The sequence below is a fragment of the Citrus clementina genome, unplaced genomic scaffold, assembly GCF_000493195.1.
Source record: "Citrus clementina cultivar Clemenules unplaced genomic scaffold, Citrus_clementina_v1.0 scaffold_8, whole genome shotgun sequence".
Classification (NCBI taxonomy): domain Eukaryota; kingdom Viridiplantae; phylum Streptophyta; class Magnoliopsida; order Sapindales; family Rutaceae; genus Citrus; species Citrus x clementina.
In genome coordinates this window covers 24,729,654-24,747,815 of record NW_006262022.1, presented here as the reverse complement: position 1 = coordinate 24,747,815, position 18,162 = coordinate 24,729,654, and the positions used below count along the sequence as shown (strand labels likewise).

Below are 18,162 nucleotides of genomic sequence, written 5' to 3'. Positions count from 1 at the left end.
AAAAATTAAATGGATGCCATGAGTGGTACATCGTTTAATTAAAGCAATAGAAAAGCATTAATTTATTCAATCATAGTCATAAGGTAACGTATAACGACTACTGTTAATAAGATCCCTTAATTATTGACATTAAAATTAATATAGGGATTTTTAAAAAGAAAATATATATATATATAGAAGTGGCATCCACCTCTTTCCTGAGTATGTAGCTTTAATAATGCAAATTCTAATACGAAACACCATCATCAAAGGCCATTCAGTACCCCTTTCACCTCAATTAATACTACACAATCAGTCCCCAACTTTAATCACTATCAACGTAGCATATTGATTATAGTTTAAGGTCCAAAAAGAAAACATGGCCTACATGATTCTATTAAATGCACAAACTAATGAATATAGACCACCACAATGCATTATTTTGTATAAAATAAGCCGTTTTTCCATAATACATTTAATTTAGTAAAAAAAAAACCCGAACCAAGGTTTGTACAGTTCCTGCTATTTCAGCCAGGTTAAATGATTTGTACGAATAATCTCTTAAAACTTGTTTTACAAACTTTTGTAAGCCACAATCTATATAAAGCCCGAAACAAATAAAAATATTTTCTACTCACATTTACATATCTTAAGGAATGATGTAGTTTATAATTATTTTTTTAAAAAAATTTTTAAAGAACCTCGGTAGCTTTTACTCTTTTTGTTTGTTAATGAAGAACTTAATATGTTTATAACTTTGAATTAACTATTTGTTATTATTAATACAATAACTAAATCATGTAATCTCTTCTAATACAAGAACAAGCTATTTTTTAGAATAAAATATTTGTTATTATTAAGCATTATTATTAAGTAATATAATACTATTGTTTTTAAATAAATATAATAATATTATATTTTCAAATAAAGATAGTATGTAGTAATATTATTAATTCTTTATGAATATAATAATATTATTTTTAAGTAATTTTAACTTAGAATCAATGTAAATTATTATTTTTAACTAAATACATTAATTATATATTTAAATAAGTTTAATATTATTTTTTTATAAATGTAACTTATAAAATAATATAATAATTTATAAAGAAATGTAATAATATTATTTCAACAAATATGATATTTTTTTTATTAAATATAATTATGTTAAATTTAATAAAAGAAAGGTAAAAAATAAATAGTTAAGAGTGGATTCCCACTCCCACCTCTCCTATGGGAGAGGAAATCTCACTCCCCATTTTTTAAAATTGGTGAGGCTCACATAGTGGGATTCTTACTCTTTTCTTAAAATATGTAAGTAAATATTGAAGTGAGAATAATCCACACTCGTTACTGAAACTCCAATAAATAAATATAACATAAATAAATAAAATTATTTAATCTCTTATAATACAAGAGCACAAGGGTAAATGACCACTCTCCCTTATATGCGTACATAAAGAAAAACACAAAGGTAAATTCACCTTTTCTCCATAGGGTTATCAGTTATGCTTTACTTCCCATTGCTAGAATGCTAGTTCTCCTCCAAAAAAATGGCCTGACATCTCTAACTCTTTTTTAGTATTAATGTTATTTTTTGGATTTTTTTTTTTTTTTTTTGGGTATAATGGGTGGTAAAACCCGTGTGTTATGCATAAGATTTATAATAATAATAATAAAAACTTTATTTTCTCTAAAATAGAAAATTAATTTTTTTTCATTGGCGGACCATGTAGATGTAATGTAATGATGTTTCATATCATTTTGTTGTAAAATAAAAGGACGGTCCGAAATCATTAATTTTAGGGAGGACTAAAAGAAAAATTAACTCCAAGACTTTCTCCTATTATTATTAGAATTTTTTTTTAAAAAAAAAATTATAATTGTTGTAACTTATAATCGGACGTTTCGGTATAAAAATGAATAAACTGAATAATAAGGTCAGATGGATGAGTTGATAAATTTAGAGAGCCCCTTACTATTAAGATTGTTGCGATTATATAAGGTAGAAAAAAGAAAAAGTAAGTAAACATAGCTTGCAAGGCATGCATAGGAAGATAGGAAAAGCAGCTTTTGTTTGATGCGACGTCCAGGAATGAAACTGCAAAAATTAATCTCCTCACAAAAAGAGAGCTCTGTGAATTTTCTAAATTTGGATGAGCAAGAGACAGTGTTTGATTAGAGAGAGATTTCACTCAAAACAATAATGATGATGATCTGTGATTTCAGTCTTTTACACAACGCAACCCAAGTCGTTTAAAAAAGGTCAAATCTGTCGAGTCATCCGGCCATTTTAATTAGAAAAATTAAGCCAAGCCAGCCTTCCCCGATTTGGGATATTTTGTACGCCACTGTGCCTTTGGTTAGCCTTTCACGATGACGATGATCAATTGATGATGATGTAGAGTATAAAACTCTTTATATTATAAATTTATCAAATGAATGAAAGCACTCATCATAATTTTATTCAACATTAGTAATTTGTAGGTTAAAGAATCACATTTATAATTCCTAATCTCGTATTAATTGTTGTACTTTGATTTGAATCACTTCGATTTGAATCAGGTGTCATATCCCAAATTGTTGCACTTTGTAATTAACTGGAAATCAAACTTAGGTGATGAGAATGTTAGGTAAGACGAAGAGTCAGATATAAAATGCATGGGTCTTGTCACAGTTTCAAAATTTGTAGCCAATAAGTACATAATTAACGATTCTGAAGTTAGTAACAACAAAGATCCTCCATTAATAACTTGAAAAGGATTATTAAATGTTCCATTGATTTTAAGGTTGCGGGCACTAGAAGTCTAGAAGAAAAATAAGTTAAAAACGCTTGGATATTGAATTCGTCCAAATCCTATTCGAAAAGGACAAACCCTAGTTCCATGAGTTACCATGACATTCGTTTTAGACAAATTTTGACACAGTGGACCAGGCGAAAGATCATTTAGCTTGCTCGAAAACTTATTAAAGACCAGTTTTGACCCAATAAAGTTAAGCTTAAAATGGTGGCAAGAGGAGATAAAATGTTAAGTGGTGATGGAGTTTACACATGTAATTGTCACTGCCAGCGGTGAAACCACACTTGCGCAGACGCTGGCCTTGACCTTGACCGACTTTAATGAAATATTTTACCCCAGTGAAAACCCTAACTTAATTACTTGTCATCGGGGCCCCGGTCCTTACCTTCTTAACAACAAGTAGTCAATCCACGTGCGAATCACGCATTTGTGCACTATTGACTTCTATTTGGAATTTGGAGTACACGCAGTAGAGAGAGCGTGAGATTGATGCGCTAATAAGCGGAGAGAGGGAGAGTGGCAGGGCCGCCGGGGGTGAATATGAAACATGTCACGTCGTTCGGGGGCCACCATGTGATTGTTTGATTGTGAAATGTGAATCAAATCAATACATTTTCAAAATGGTCTAATAACATTTAGTCCCCCATATTTTATAATAAACACAATTAAAATATAATTGTAATATTTTATATAAAAAAGTTACCGCATCACAAATGAGATCTGAACAACATTATCTATACAACAATGTTCTAACCTAGAATTTTAAAATATGAAAAATTTTGAAAAATACATAAATTATGCGGTTTAAATACTTTAAATTTTAAACCTTTTAAACCCCACGGTTTTAAAATTTTTCCGAACTTTTCCCACACTTTAAGATACCGAACCAAAAAACTATTATATATATATATATATATATATTTGAATAAAGTAAAAGTGCCGCCAACAAATAAAAAGAACACAATTTTAATACATTAATAGACAAAAAAAAATTGTCTTAAATGTATTGAAATCTATTTTTATATATATATATATTTTAGTATGCACCATTATTTTAACAAAGTGAGGATGCCTTCAATATAAAAAGACTACACACAAACAACACACACACACTGATCGGGGCTAGACTTGGTGAAAGCATCATTACTCTTTGTACATATAGTCGTTTTATCATAATTTTTGGTTGAATAATACTATAATTGATGATCAATCGAAAGATAAATCTAATAACTTCCAAATCTATTTAGCAATATGATTAATCCATTAATTGAATATTAGATCGATCGAAACTAAAATATTTCTAAAGAAATATAGTTCCATGTAAATTTGTAGTAAAATTAACAATTGAAAATGTACTATGCACTTTAGGTATGTCCGTTGAATTGAATTCAATATTGAGCATTAAATCAACGGTGGGAATTTATTTTTTTTCTTTAACAACTATTGATTTAGTGCTCAACAAAATTTCTTTATCCACACCCTTTATCATTAGACTTTTGCCTCATATGCTTATCAAATATCGACCAATTAAGTACATAAATGCACATATATGATACGGCAATATTATATTTAGCGGTGGTAAGTGCATACATTGGAAGCATTTTAGTTTTTTTTTCTCTCAATTTTATCGAGGATATTACTTATTAAAAAAATTAATAACTTAAGCCAAATATTACTTAGTTAAACTAATCATATAGCTCCCCACCCTATCTTTGAGGTTGGGGGTTTGAGCATTCTTATGGATATGATATTTTTTTTTACACTTTAAATTTTTAAATTAATTAAGCTTCAACTTTGATACCATGAGTAAAGTCTCGCTCAACATTAAGTTCTCAACGAGCATAATATTGAATTTGTATTATACTCAACAATTAATATTTTAAAGGATGTAATTGTCAAATTATTAATTTCGTTACCAAATTTTTTTTACCGAATTTGAGGACGATGCGGTGACCATCATAAAATAATGCAAACTGTGCAATTATTAATAATTTCATAAAAAATCCGAGATTGCAATGTTATTATTACCCCGTCTAAATTATGAAAATGAACTCTCGTCAAAAACCCCCCGCTCTCTCTCTCTCTCTCTCTAGAGAAGTTTTTTTCTCCATCTCAAGGGAGTATAATTTGTATTTGTATTTGTATCTGTATTTTTTTTTGGTTTATTCAAAAGAGTCTCAGTCATTCATTCATCTTATACATTTCCTTTTACGTCCCATCAACAAGAGCCTTCTCTATTCTCTCTTTCTCTCTCATTAGTTTCTTTAACTTTCTCCGTATCCAAAAAATTAAAAAAAAAAAAAAAAAAGCTCTCTCTCAAAAAAAAAAAAAAATTCTCCCCCAAAACCAAAACCCCTCTGATTCTCACAAATAAAGAAACTCAAAACTCCACTCTTTTCCGTGAAACAAAATCAAGAGAAGAGATTATGCTGAACATTCAAACATTTCCCTTCAATAACGTTCCATTATCCCCAGATCAAACCTAGCTACCTAATTCCTCAAAAAAGAGAAGCAAAAAGTAAAGTTGAAAATTGGTGATCATTCAATACTCATTCAGTTTGCGTCATGGATTCAGAGCCAAATACTGGCGAGGGTTCATCATCATCATCAGCAGCAGCTGCAGCTGCAGCTTTACAACAACAACAACTACAACAAGCACCAGAATCAGCGACATCACCAGCAGCAGCAGCAGCTCCACCGAGTCGGTACGAGTCACAAAAACGCAGAGACTGGAACACTTTCTTGCAGTATCTTAAAAACCACAAGCCCCCATTAACGTTAGCACGCTGCAGTGGCGCACACGTCATTGAGTTCTTGAAATACCTTGACCAATTTGGCAAAACTAAGGTTCACATCTCAGGCTGCCCTTATTTTGGTCACCCAAATCCCCCAGCTCCTTGTGCTTGCCCCTTAAAGCAAGCTTGGGGGAGTCTTGATGCTTTGATCGGACGGCTGAGGGCTGCTTATGAAGAGAACGGTGGGCGGCCCGAGTCAAATCCCTTTGGGGCTAGAGCTGTTAGAATTTATTTGAGGGAAGTCAGGGAAAGCCAGGCTAAAGCTAGAGGGATACCCTATGAGAAGAAAAAACGGAAACGGCCTGTTGTTACCGCCGCCTCTGGAATTAATACTGGCCAATCTAGTGGCACTAGTTCCGGTGCCGGCGCCGGTGAGGCCAGTGGAAATGCAACTGGTGCTGCCACAACTACAACAGTATAGTGATCATCTATCCTTTTTTTTTCCCTTTCTTCTTCTTCTTTTTTATTTTCTGTTAATTTCTAATGGGATGGTATGCTGCTATCAGCAATCAGCTACATATATATGTCTGAGAGCGATTCTCTTATAATTGGAACAAGAATTAGATAGAATTAATTCTGGTAATATCATTAAGCAATCTTCAAATCATCATCTGTCTAGCCAGCTAGCGAGCTCTTTAATTAACATTGAAATTGGAAGATTCTAATCTTTGCACTTAATTTGCTCCTAGTATATATGATTTTGTTTTTCGTTTTAAATAAAAATAAAAATAAAAAATTTGTTGTTTTGACTTGGTAAGCACTCCAATAAGAGGGTTTACATATTTAATCTTTGTGAAAGGAAAATTCCTCCACTAGAGATCACTACATAGTGCTAGAGATCGAGAGATCAAATTGACCATTAATATTAAACTGTTGATTTGACAATTATTTAGTAGTTGATAGTTTTGCCCATTTCCTGTTTTGTTTCTACTGTTAGCGTAAGATTTGTTTCTAGCTCCAACTCGGAGTGCGGAGACAGCAGGCGGAGTAATTTGTTTGCAACAAGGGCTACACTTAACGTTACATCTTCTTCTCTCCAGTCTTCATTCACCAGTAGCAAGACTGTGCAACTGGTCCCGGCTTATCTGCATATTATGCACACGTGCGTCTCTGATGATTAACAACACATTTTACACTTTCAGTTGTGTGTGTGTGTGTGTATGTATATATATTAGACACACACACGCACACACATATATATTGAATCTCAAGATTTTGTTTTCAGAAGTTTAAAAGAATTTGGGTTCTGTTTATTTTTCTTTCGGATTTTGAAATTACGACTCTGTGGCCTCTGAAAACAACATTTCTTTGTGATGACAACCATTAGAAAGAGAAATAAGGGCCGCAAATGAAGTGCCATGCTAAGCATCAATGAATTGAATGGAAGAAAAATAATAATAATAATAATTCTTGTGATTGCTGCTCTTTATATTTTATTTTTGGGTAACCACCACCTCAATATGAAAAGGACCAGTAGCCAACCCTTGCTTCCATTGTATTGTATATATCTTATTATATCTCATAATAATTAAATATAGTATTATTCTATTTTGTTATCATTATAATAACGTATAGAGATTAGAGAGACCCACCACTCACTCACCAACAGAAACCCATTTCTCAAATTTCACTCTCGACCCATATCCAATAGAATCATAAATCGTTTTATATATCTTGTATTGTTTGTTTGTTAATTTTTAAATATGATATTGTGCCTTTTTCGTAGATCAGTTTTCTTCTTTTTTGTTGTGGCTTTTTGTAGAATCACATAATTATTTCATTTAGAATACTTTGATTTCTCACTTTTTTTTTGGGGTGCATTTGTCACTTTAACGCTTCAAAAGTCAAAAAGAAAAAAAGAGAATTTAAATTTCTCTTCTTCTTCTTCTTCTTCTTCTTCTTCATGTTAATTTTAACCCTAATAAGTGACACGTAAAATCTCTTTTGTTTGATCATCTTTGTATCTTCATGATATGCACAGTGAGCGGATCAGGGAAATTCTGATTCCTGATTGATAGCAAGTGCAAAAAGGGCATATGTCACAAGATGATCGTACAATTATAAATCGATCTTATTTTATTTAGTTTTTATATAAATTAAAAAAAAAAAAAAAACCTAATGACTACTGGATTTATTTTTACCTGTGTATTTTGTCGTGACATGAAAGCATTGATTTGTTCAGGCAACGGCACTTCATTTAATAGTAAAGGAAAAGAGTCAGAGAAGTTGGCTTGGCGTGGCCCCGCCCCTGTGGCTGTGGTCTTTGGGGTGGGTGGGTGGCCGTAGCGTGGGACTTTCTACAGCCTCCTGCCACCGAGTAGTCTTGTCAAACCTTACCCCCTCCCATTATTTAATTATAATAATATATTAGCTTCTATATGAATTAATTCCCTTCTCAATTTTAAATAAACAAATAATTATAACAAAACCCCTTTCTTAAAATTTAAAAAAAAAATTAGTGGAGTGATTTCTAAGTAATTTATAACAATAATTTAATTTAGAAAAATTATGAAAATGATGTAAAAGAAGATATTAATTTATAAAACTAGTATATTTACAATTTTTTTAAAAATTTTAATAGCTAAAATCGGACACTTCAACATAAATGTTTATAATAATTTGTCATGTTGAATAAGCAGTCTCCGGATAATCGAATATCATTCTATGACTATGAGCGATTGACTTCTGCACTGGTATTTCTTACATGAATGTACTTGTACGGTAGAGTTTTGTACACACACACAGAGACACACACATGCATGTTCTTTTACTTTCGGTAAGTTTGGTCAGTTTATTCGTGGATTTGTTCCGGTTTTTTTGCGGTTCCTGTGCAGCTGTCACAGCTACCGTGTATTTTAAACATGTTTATCTTTGTATCCCAAATAAAAGCTCGTCTAGTTCCAGAATGGACATGAACCCATTTTATCTCTGGGGTGATGGGCTGATGGGTGATCAATATGATGATTGATACCGAGCTGACCTTCGTTGAAAATATATTATCGATTTGGCTTTTTCAATATAATGTAATTCATACAATATTAGTATGTGTATATACATAGAGTGAGCTTTCAATCTGAAATTCTTTGCCAATTGCCACATTCAAGTTAACAATAAATACTTTAATATGAATTATTGTACTTTTTTGTGCGTGTGTGAAGATAGAAAGACAATTAGGAGATGATTCGTGGCCTTATAGGCATAGATGTTAAAGTCGGTTTAGACCATATCTAACAATGATTTGAACAACTCATTGGTTGCTTACTACGTCATGATTAATTTAAGAAAATGAAAGGACTCTAAATATTACTCTAGTAGGCCTCTGCCACTTGGGCATAAAACCGAAGGACTCGGCATTATTTCAATTCACTGTCTGTTACTATAAGCTTTTCTTTTCAACGACGGCACACGCTGAATGAAGTATAATTCCAAGCTATATATGAGTTTTATAACTGAACAGTAGAATTTTGTTACCTGTAACATCGAGTGTCCCAGTACTAAGAGGAAAATGCTAGCAATCCCATCACTGGAATATTTCTCGATTGAAATCCATATCCGTATTGATTACAATTGACACTTGCCGGAATTTCATGACAATAGATAATGTAGCTTTGTTTTAATGTAGCTTTGTCCTGGGAGAGTGACTCAATCTTGACACGCTATGCAATCACTTTCTTCCTCATCTATCCTTAATTGAGGGCAAGAATCCTGAAGCATTGTAATTTAGGCCTGGATGTTAGGTTTGGTTTTAAAGGTTGCTTTGAAAGTTAGCATAATTGATTAAAAAGTTTGAGACAAAAGTATGGTAAATATAAGAGTAAGAAAAATAAATCATCTCTCAAAAACTCTTTAAATAAAAATAAATTTATATTATTTTAGTCAAACTTTTTCTTATACCTATATAATAGCAATTATTATATTTCTCTCTCTTTAAGAATAATGAGATAAAAAATAATATAATACTAAGTTTAAAGCTTCAAAAGACCCTCCAAAATAAGATTCTTTAAATGAGATACTGCTTTTCTCTCTTCAATATCGAAGAGAGAGAATGACGATCTTATTTAAAGGATCATTTAGGGTCTATTTCGAACTGTTGTTGGGAGACTTAGAAGTGATTTATGAAAAGTTAAAAACTAATTTTGTTGTTTAGTAAATTTTTTTAAAATTCAGTTTTAGCAAAATCGCCCATTCCACAATAGATTTTGAAAAGCAGAGAAATAGTAGTTTTTCAAAATCTGATTTTGAGAATCGCTTTTATATTTAATAAAATTTCATATATCCTCATGTATATTAAAAAAATCAAAATTATGAAATTATGTTTATTAATAAGAAATAAAATCATTAACTCTAAAGGAATTATTATTATTAAAAATTATATTGAGATAACAAAATAAAAAAATAATAATATAAAATATTTATTTTAGTTAACAACTATTTTACACACACTATAAAAAATATTTTATATAATTTTTTAGAAAAGTGTAAATAAATTTTATTTAACATTATACTCAATTCAGTCATTTACATTTTTACAGTAGTCTAACACTAAGATTTACCAAACATATATGACTGCTTTTAAAAGTTATAGTACTTTTAAAAATAAATACCAAATATTAAATTGAATCTCTTCAAAACTAATTATTTTTATGGCACACAACTAACAATAATTATTTTAAAAGTTACAGCATTACTAATTGGTCCTTAGAACTCTTTTGATTGATGAGGCTCTTCAAATAAATAGTAAAATCTCATTTGAAAAGTCTTTTGGTGCTGTAATTCGTGGTCTACCAAAATTTCGAAAGTCAAATTTGTAAAATTATAATGTAACTCAAAAATTATTTGTAAAATTATAATGTAGCTGAAAAATTTACACACTAATAAAGTGAAATTTACCTACCACCGAAACGTATATAGAAAAAAGAATGAATTTATTATTGTAGGGACTCAAATTTTGAGAAAAAAGAGTATTTTACTATCACAACAAAAAGTTTGCTTGACTAGACTTTATAGTTGGGTTAGATGAAAGAAAATTAGATTAAATTCTTGGGCTGGTAGTTCTAAGTTTGGTATGCTATAGAGAAGTTGAATTTACTACCTAAATGTGCAAAGAATTAGATGCCCAATAAAGCATAAGGTCAGCAAAGAAGGATATTATTCCATTCAATTAGTGGTAAGATCCTTTTGAAAATTTTCATTTGGTAAATATGAATTTACAATATAATGAGCATTAGGTTGGTGCATTAACTTTAATTAAATTGCAATTATTTATGCACTGCCTCAACTTTGTTACAACTTCACGCTGCCACTAAAAATTTCTAACAATATCTCTGTACTATTTAATTTTTATTTTTTAAATCAACTAACCACCTTATTGTTAAGAAAATTAAAATATGTTAAAGTATATATGGTAAAAAGACTATTTGCCTATGGAATTATTATAATTATGTAAAATGATAATTAAACCAGTAAAATGTAAAAACTATATAAATACAGTGTTGGGTATAAGAGGCTTTGCACACAACTCTGTAGAATTGCAGAATAATTCTTATTTGATTCGAATGCAAAATAATTGACTTATAGTCGTACAAAAGCAGGGGAAGAAAACTGAAAAACAAACTACCCATTTTCCACTCTAACAGATCGTGAATCATGGAGAAGAAATATTTAAGCTAACAGTTACTTTCCTAATAAATAGGATTTATTTAAGGCAATTAAATAGCTAAACCTGATGACTCAACATATCCTCCCTTAAACTGACTGCACAATTGCAATTAGTTTATTCTGGTACACTACACATCCCAAGTCCTTCACGAAGTGCTTCAAATACTTCAAGCTTTAACGGTTTTGTCATGATGTCTGCTATCTGGTTTTGAGTGCTGCAATACACAAGCTCCACTGTTCCGTCTTTGGTCAGGTCACGGAGAAAATGAAAACGGATATCTATATGCTTGCTTCGGCCATGAAGTACTGGATTTTTGGATAGCTTAATGGTTGAATTGTTATCACAGTGAATAACAGTGCTTTCATTTTGAGTATGACCAAGTTTTTCAAGAACTCTTCTCATCCAAACTCCTTGACAAGCACAAGAGGCAGCAGCTATAAACTCAGCTTCAGTTGTAGACAATGTGACCACTGGTTGCTTTTTAGAGGACCATGAAACTGCACAGGAACTGAGCATAAAAACATACCATGATGTACTCCTTCGATCATCTAAGTCCCCTGCATAATCACTGTCAGTGAATGCTTTCAACTTGTTTGTTCCATTCCTCTTGTATTGCAGTCCCAAATCCACTGTTCCCCTGAGATATCTGAGCACCCTTTTTATTACTTGCATATGTAACTCTGTCGGGCACCCCATGTAGCGGCTCACTAAACCTATAACATATATAAGATCAGGTCGTGTAGCTGCCAAATACATCAAGCACCCAACTACCTGTTTATACTCAGTTTCATCAACTTTCACTCCATTCTCATCCTTAGTCAACTTGCATCCAGGAACAATAGGATTTTTAGAAGGATTGCTCTCTCTCATTCCAAACCTGTCCAATACCTCCTTTGCATATTTTTTCTGACTAAGATAAATCCCATTTTCATTTTGAACTACCTCAACTCCAAGAAAATAACGCATCTTGCCCAAGTCAGACATATCAAACTCCTTTTCCATAGATTTTTTAAATTCTTCAAACATATTCTCATTATTACCAGTAAATATGAGGTCATCAACATATAAACTAATAATGAGAATATTACCTCCTTCACTTTGTTTCACAAACAAAGTATGTTCATGTGGACACCTTTCAAAGCCTTGTTTGAAGAAATAAGATTCAATTTGACTATACCATGCTCGGGGAGCTTGTTTGAGCCCGTACAGTGCTTTCTTCAACTTATAAACCTTCAGTTCATCTCTTTTTTTCACATACCCTTGTGGTTGATCAACATAGACTACCTCATTGAGATCCCCGTGCAGAAATGCACTCTTCACATCTAATTGATACACATTCCAGCCTTTTTGAGCAGCAAGAGCAATCACCATTCGAATGGTGTCCCAACGAGCCACTGGAGCAAAAACTTCCTTGTAATCAATCCCATATTGTTGAGCATAGCCTTTAGCCACAAGTCTGGCTTTGTACTTCTCAACATCTCCATTTTCATTCAACTTTGTCTTGAAAATCCATTTGACTCCAATAGTTTTTGCCCCAACAGGTAAGGTGGTCAATTCCCAAGTGTTATTTTTCTCAATTGTTGCCATTTCTTGATCCATTGCTTTTCTCCATCGAGCACTTTTGTTTGCTTCTTCAAATGTGGTTGGATCGGCTACAGATGTAAAAAACACAAAATTGGTTAGTTCTTCCTCTTCAGACAAACCTTCTCCACTTACAAAATCTTCCATCCAAGTGGGTTGGCTCCGTGTCCTCCCTACTTCCTGATCTTCCCCCAAAGATTGGCTTGAACTTGATGAATCATTTGAGGCAGCTTCATCACCTTCTTCTTCTTCACTTTCAAAGGTATCATCATTGCTTTCTTCTTCACTTTCTCCCCAATCTAACACATCCAGCTTTGCTGCTTCAGTACTTCTTCCCCAATCCCAGCATTTGTCTTCTTCAAATTCAACATCTCTACTAATCACAACTCGGTTTGTTGAAGGATCATAGAGACGATATGCTTTGGATTCTGCACTCATTCCTAGCATGACACATTTGATGCTTTTATCATCAAGTTTCTTTCTCTTTGCTTCAGGTACCAAGACATGAGCAACACAGCCGAATACTCTGAAATAGTGAACTGTTGGTTTGTGATTGCTCCATGCTTCTTCCGGCGTCTTGTATTTGACTACTAATGTTGGACTTCGATTAAGAACATGAACAATCCAATTAACTGCTTCAGGCCAAAAACATTTTGGAACTTTCTTCCCGGATAGCATGCTTCGAACCATATTCATAATGGTTCGATTTTTCCTCTCCGCCACTCCATTTTGCTGAGGGGTATAGGCTGCTGTTAATTGTCTGTTTATGCCATGTTCACTACAAAATGCAGTAAACTCATGCGAGGTGAATTCTCCTCCCCTATCTGTTCGAAGCCCTTTAATGGAGCAACCTGTTTCTTTTTCAACAGAACTTTTAAAGATTTTAAAAGCTTCAAGTGCGTGAGATTTCTCAGACAGAAAAGAAACCCACACCTTTCGACTATAATCATCAATGAAAGTGATTAGATACCTCTTTCCACTACTTGAAGCAGGTGTGATAGGTCCACAGAGGTCAGAATGCACCAATTGTAACTTGTGTGTAGCTCGCCACAAGCTTTTCTTTGGTATTGATTTCCTGTGTTGCTTCCCTATCATGCAATCTGTGCATAGCTTACTCGGCATCTTCATTACAGTTAACCCCTTCACCATCTCTTTATGCTGCAAAGTTTTCAATCCTTTGAAACTGAGATGCCCATAACGACAATGCCACAAATGTGTGTTATCCTCAGAAATAGCTTGAAAGCAGGTTGAGTTTGTAGGCAACTTTGTCACTAGGATGACAAACATTCTGTTGGTGGACATTGTAGTTTGCATGATCAACCCTTTCCTTGGATGATAAACTCCACACACCCCATCTTTAATTAATATTGTAACCCCTTTTTCTTGTAGTTGTCCGATGCTTAGGAGGTTATTTTTTAATTCTGGCACATAATACACATTTGTGATGACTTGCGTAATTCCATTGACTTGAAATTTGACATTACCTCTTCCTTTTACTGCCATCTTTGTGTCATTGCCCAGCTTCACTGATTGACGAAATTGTTCATCAATATCAGTGAACCATTCCTTGCTTCCGCTCATGTGATTACTGCATCCCGAGTCAAGAAACCAAGCCTCTTTATTCTTGTCATCATTGAAGTCAGCATATGCCATCAAAAGCATTTCTTCACTTTCATCTAATTCTGCATAATTGGCACCTCCTTCCCATTGTGGACACTCATATTGAAAATGTCCTAATTTGTGACAATTGTAGCATTCCACCAAAGCTTTGTTGAATGGCTGTCTACCTCTTCCTCTTCCTCTACCTCGAAAGCCTCCTCTTCCCCTGCCCCTTGCTCCACTTATGTCTTCATGTGTCACCTTAAGAGCCTGCTCTTCTACTGAAGGAGTTTGCATCATTTGCTCATGAACAAGTAAACTACTCTGAAGCTCATCAATGCTCATTGTGGTGAGATCGTGAGATTCTTCAATAGAGCAGACTACATAGTTGAATTTTGAAGTCATTGATCTCAAAATCTTCTCGATAATAACAATGGGCTTCATATCTTCACCCTGAGCTTTCATTTTATTAACAATGGTTAATGTCCGACCAAAGTATTGATCTACAGTTTCTCCTCCCTTCATCTGCAGTATCTCAAATTCTCTGCGAAGTGCTTGTAACTGCGCTCGTTTCACCCGTGTAGTTCCTTGATATTTCTGCTTCATTGACTCCCAAATGCTCTTGGATGTCTCCTTATTGAGGATGGTTTCAATGATGGTTCTGTCAATGGCTTGAAACAGGTAATTCTTCACTTTCAGATCCTTGAGTTTTGCCTCATCAATGGCTTTGCGTTCTGCTGCTGTAGGTTGAGCTCCATCTGCAACTGTGGGAATCCCAGTTTCTATCAAGCTCCAGTATTCCTTCGATCTCAGAAAATTCTCCATCAACATTGACCAATGGTCATAAAAACCATCAAACCGAGGTATGGAAGGTTGAACAAAGCTATTCTCTGTTGCCATAGCAAAAGAACTTCTTTCAGAATATCTTCTTGACACTCAAACTCGTGTTTTACTCTTCTGCAATATCAATCTCACTAAGAAAACTGCAGTTCCTTAGGCTCTGATACCAGTTTTGTTGGGTATAAGAGGCTTTGCACACAACTCTGTAGAATTGCAGAATAATTCTTATTTGATTCGAATGCAAAATAATTGACTTATAGTCGTACAAAAGCAGGGGAAGAAAACTGAAAAACAAACTACCCATTTTCCACTCTAACAGATCGTGAATCATGGAGAAGAAATATTTAAGCTAACAGTTACTTTCCTAATAAATAGGATTTATTTAAGGCAATTAAATAGCTAAACCTGATGACTCAACATACAGTAAATTATTAAATTACCCCTGCATTCAAAAATATAGTACCAAAAAAGTAGCAATTGGAATTTTTTTTAAAAAACTACTTTTTCTTTTTTTATAATCAGTGCAATTAGGGGTTGGTCTCTCGGTTTTCGATTCGAATTGAAACCCATTCGGATTCAAAAATTCAACCCAAACGGTTCAAAAGCTATTTTGATTCAGTTCAATTTGGGTAAGTTTCATTTAATGGTCTCGATTCGGGTTGTAATTTCGATTACAATTATGGCTTGAGTTGCAATTTCGGGTTAAAGTGCCAATTTTAGGTTGCAGTATTCATATTACAGATACAAATAAAAGAGCTTTAATCAAGTCAAAATAGAACTTAAGTTTTCAGAATAGCAGTTCACCACTTCACAAAGCACAATCACTAATTCACCATAATATTCAAACACTAATATAATCAACAAATTAGTAGCTTCAATCACCAAAACAGTTTTAGAAACATTAAGTCATTGTGTCAAAAACTTAAGTCATTAACACTTACCAATAGTTCATTACTTCACAAATCATAGTCACCAATCAACCGTAGCAGTCAATTGCTTTAACCACCAAAATAGTAATAGTAATGTTAAGTCATTAATACTTAATAACGGTTCATCACTTCACAAATCACAATGATCAATTCATCATATCAGTAATAGCACTAACAGATTCAATAAGTTAGAAATTCAAAATTAAGAAATGCTACAAGCTGAAACTATGAAGAGCTGAAGTCAACATCAAGTGAGGAGCTAACAGCAGACGAGTCAAACGGGAGCTACGATAACTGAGAGGCTTTAAGGTGGGAGTTGCATCACCAACGAAGATTATTGTCATGCTGATAGAAAGTGACAACCGACGGGTGGATGACAGATGATGGCTGAGGGAGACGATTAGTGGCCCATCACGGTGATTTGGCATGGCAGATGGGCTGAAGATGAGTCGCTGACAGGTGGTGACAGTTGAGAGAGACGAGGGATCGGGTTCACCTTTTTTAGTTTTAGGGTTTCTTAATTTTAATTAGGGGTAGTAATTTAGGTCAAGATTTGTTTATTTTATTTGATTCGATGCGAATTAAGTGGATTTGGTTATAAAAAAAATTGACTCATTTAATAAACAGGTGAATTTGAAAATGGAATTCAGGTTTGAGGTTCATTGATTTGTTTATTCATTTAGAATTCGTTATATAAATGGATGATAAATGAATCGAATACAATCCATTCATTTAAAAGTCGTTTAATTAAATTATTTATTTATCTTTAAATATATGAGTAAAATATTAAAGTTTAAAGGCTAATATCGTAATTGGAAATGATAATAAGTTTGTATTTTGTAAAATGTTAAATTTGTGGTCTTTTTATATTTTGTTTTACTTAATTTTTGTTTATTGATTATATTTTTGAAAAAAAATCATATTCAATTCAATTCATCATAAATTCGTTATAGGGTAAACGAGTAATAAACGTATTTTTATTTGATCCAATTCATTTATTAATTCTATTAAATGAATTAAACTAATAGAACCAGATATTCGTTCAATAATAAATAACCATAGTAGTTCAAGATATGATGAGACTTGATGAAGTATACAATATCATATAAAGATGAGCAAAATAATATACCACATCAAGTATTTGCAATGATTCATTAAATATTTATTTGGCCCTACAGGAAGATGATTATTTTAATGGTTTAAAATGATAAAATAGTCAATTGAGCATCAAAGAATGAGAATTTCCAAGGTTCATAGGTACAAAGTTTTCTAATTTTTATATCTATGTTTGCTAGTCTTATTGTTAAAATGCTTATATATTTCTAATATGTAAATGAAGATATGTATGATAAATTCAATGCATTTTGCAACCTTTGCCATAAGAAGATTTGAATTTACTGTTAAATTATCATTGGTTAATTTAAAAATCAAGTTTTTGATTACATAGCATGTAATGCATTTGTATTTCTCTAATTGATTGCATGATCTTAATATGTGGCATTTTATGTGGATGAATAATTTGTTCTTGCAAAATCAAGTACACTACTTAAACAAGGACAGATTTAAGCAGTGAGAGAATTAAATCTATTGAGCTTTCATGTAGGGAAAAGTAGCTGTATTTCTATTTCGCAAGGATAAAAGTTTTATGTCGGCCATGAAAACTTATTTTTCAATCACTAAAAATGATATAAAATAGAACAGTTTTTTTTTTTTTAATTATTGGAAAGAAACCACAAAGATCATGGGGGTTAGGCAAGACTTATACATGAAATATAAATCAGTAAATCAGTAAATACATAAGGAGAGAGAAATAAACCAAACCTCCTGAAGCAAATGTAAGTACATAAGAATAGAAAGAGAAGTATAAAACGATCAAATAGCATAAGAAAGCCATCAATCCTAATGTCTGACATGAGGAACAATCTTGCACATTCTAATATAGAATGCCAAATAAGCTTTCAGGAAAATCTCGAGAACAT

At 32.7% G+C, this 18,162-nt stretch overlaps 1 protein-coding gene across 1 annotated transcript; it reads left to right on the top strand.

Moving 5' to 3' along the window:
- Positions 1-5,069: 5,069 nt before the first annotated feature.
- Positions 5,070-6,253, top strand: LOC18034597 (protein LIGHT-DEPENDENT SHORT HYPOCOTYLS 6). The gene has a single exon (XM_006425070.2). It carries the CDS (start codon positions 5,346-5,348, stop codon positions 5,994-5,996), a length of 651 nt encoding a protein of 216 aa, XP_006425133.1. The 5' UTR covers positions 5,070-5,345; the 3' UTR covers positions 5,997-6,253.
- Positions 6,254-18,162: the final 11,909 nt, after the last annotated feature.

What these genes read in the sequence shown, in the direction of transcription:
- LOC18034597 (XM_006425070.2), top strand. Translation starts at nt 5,346, where the DNA reads ATGGATTCAGAGCCAAATACTGGCGAGGGTTCATCATCATCATCAGCA.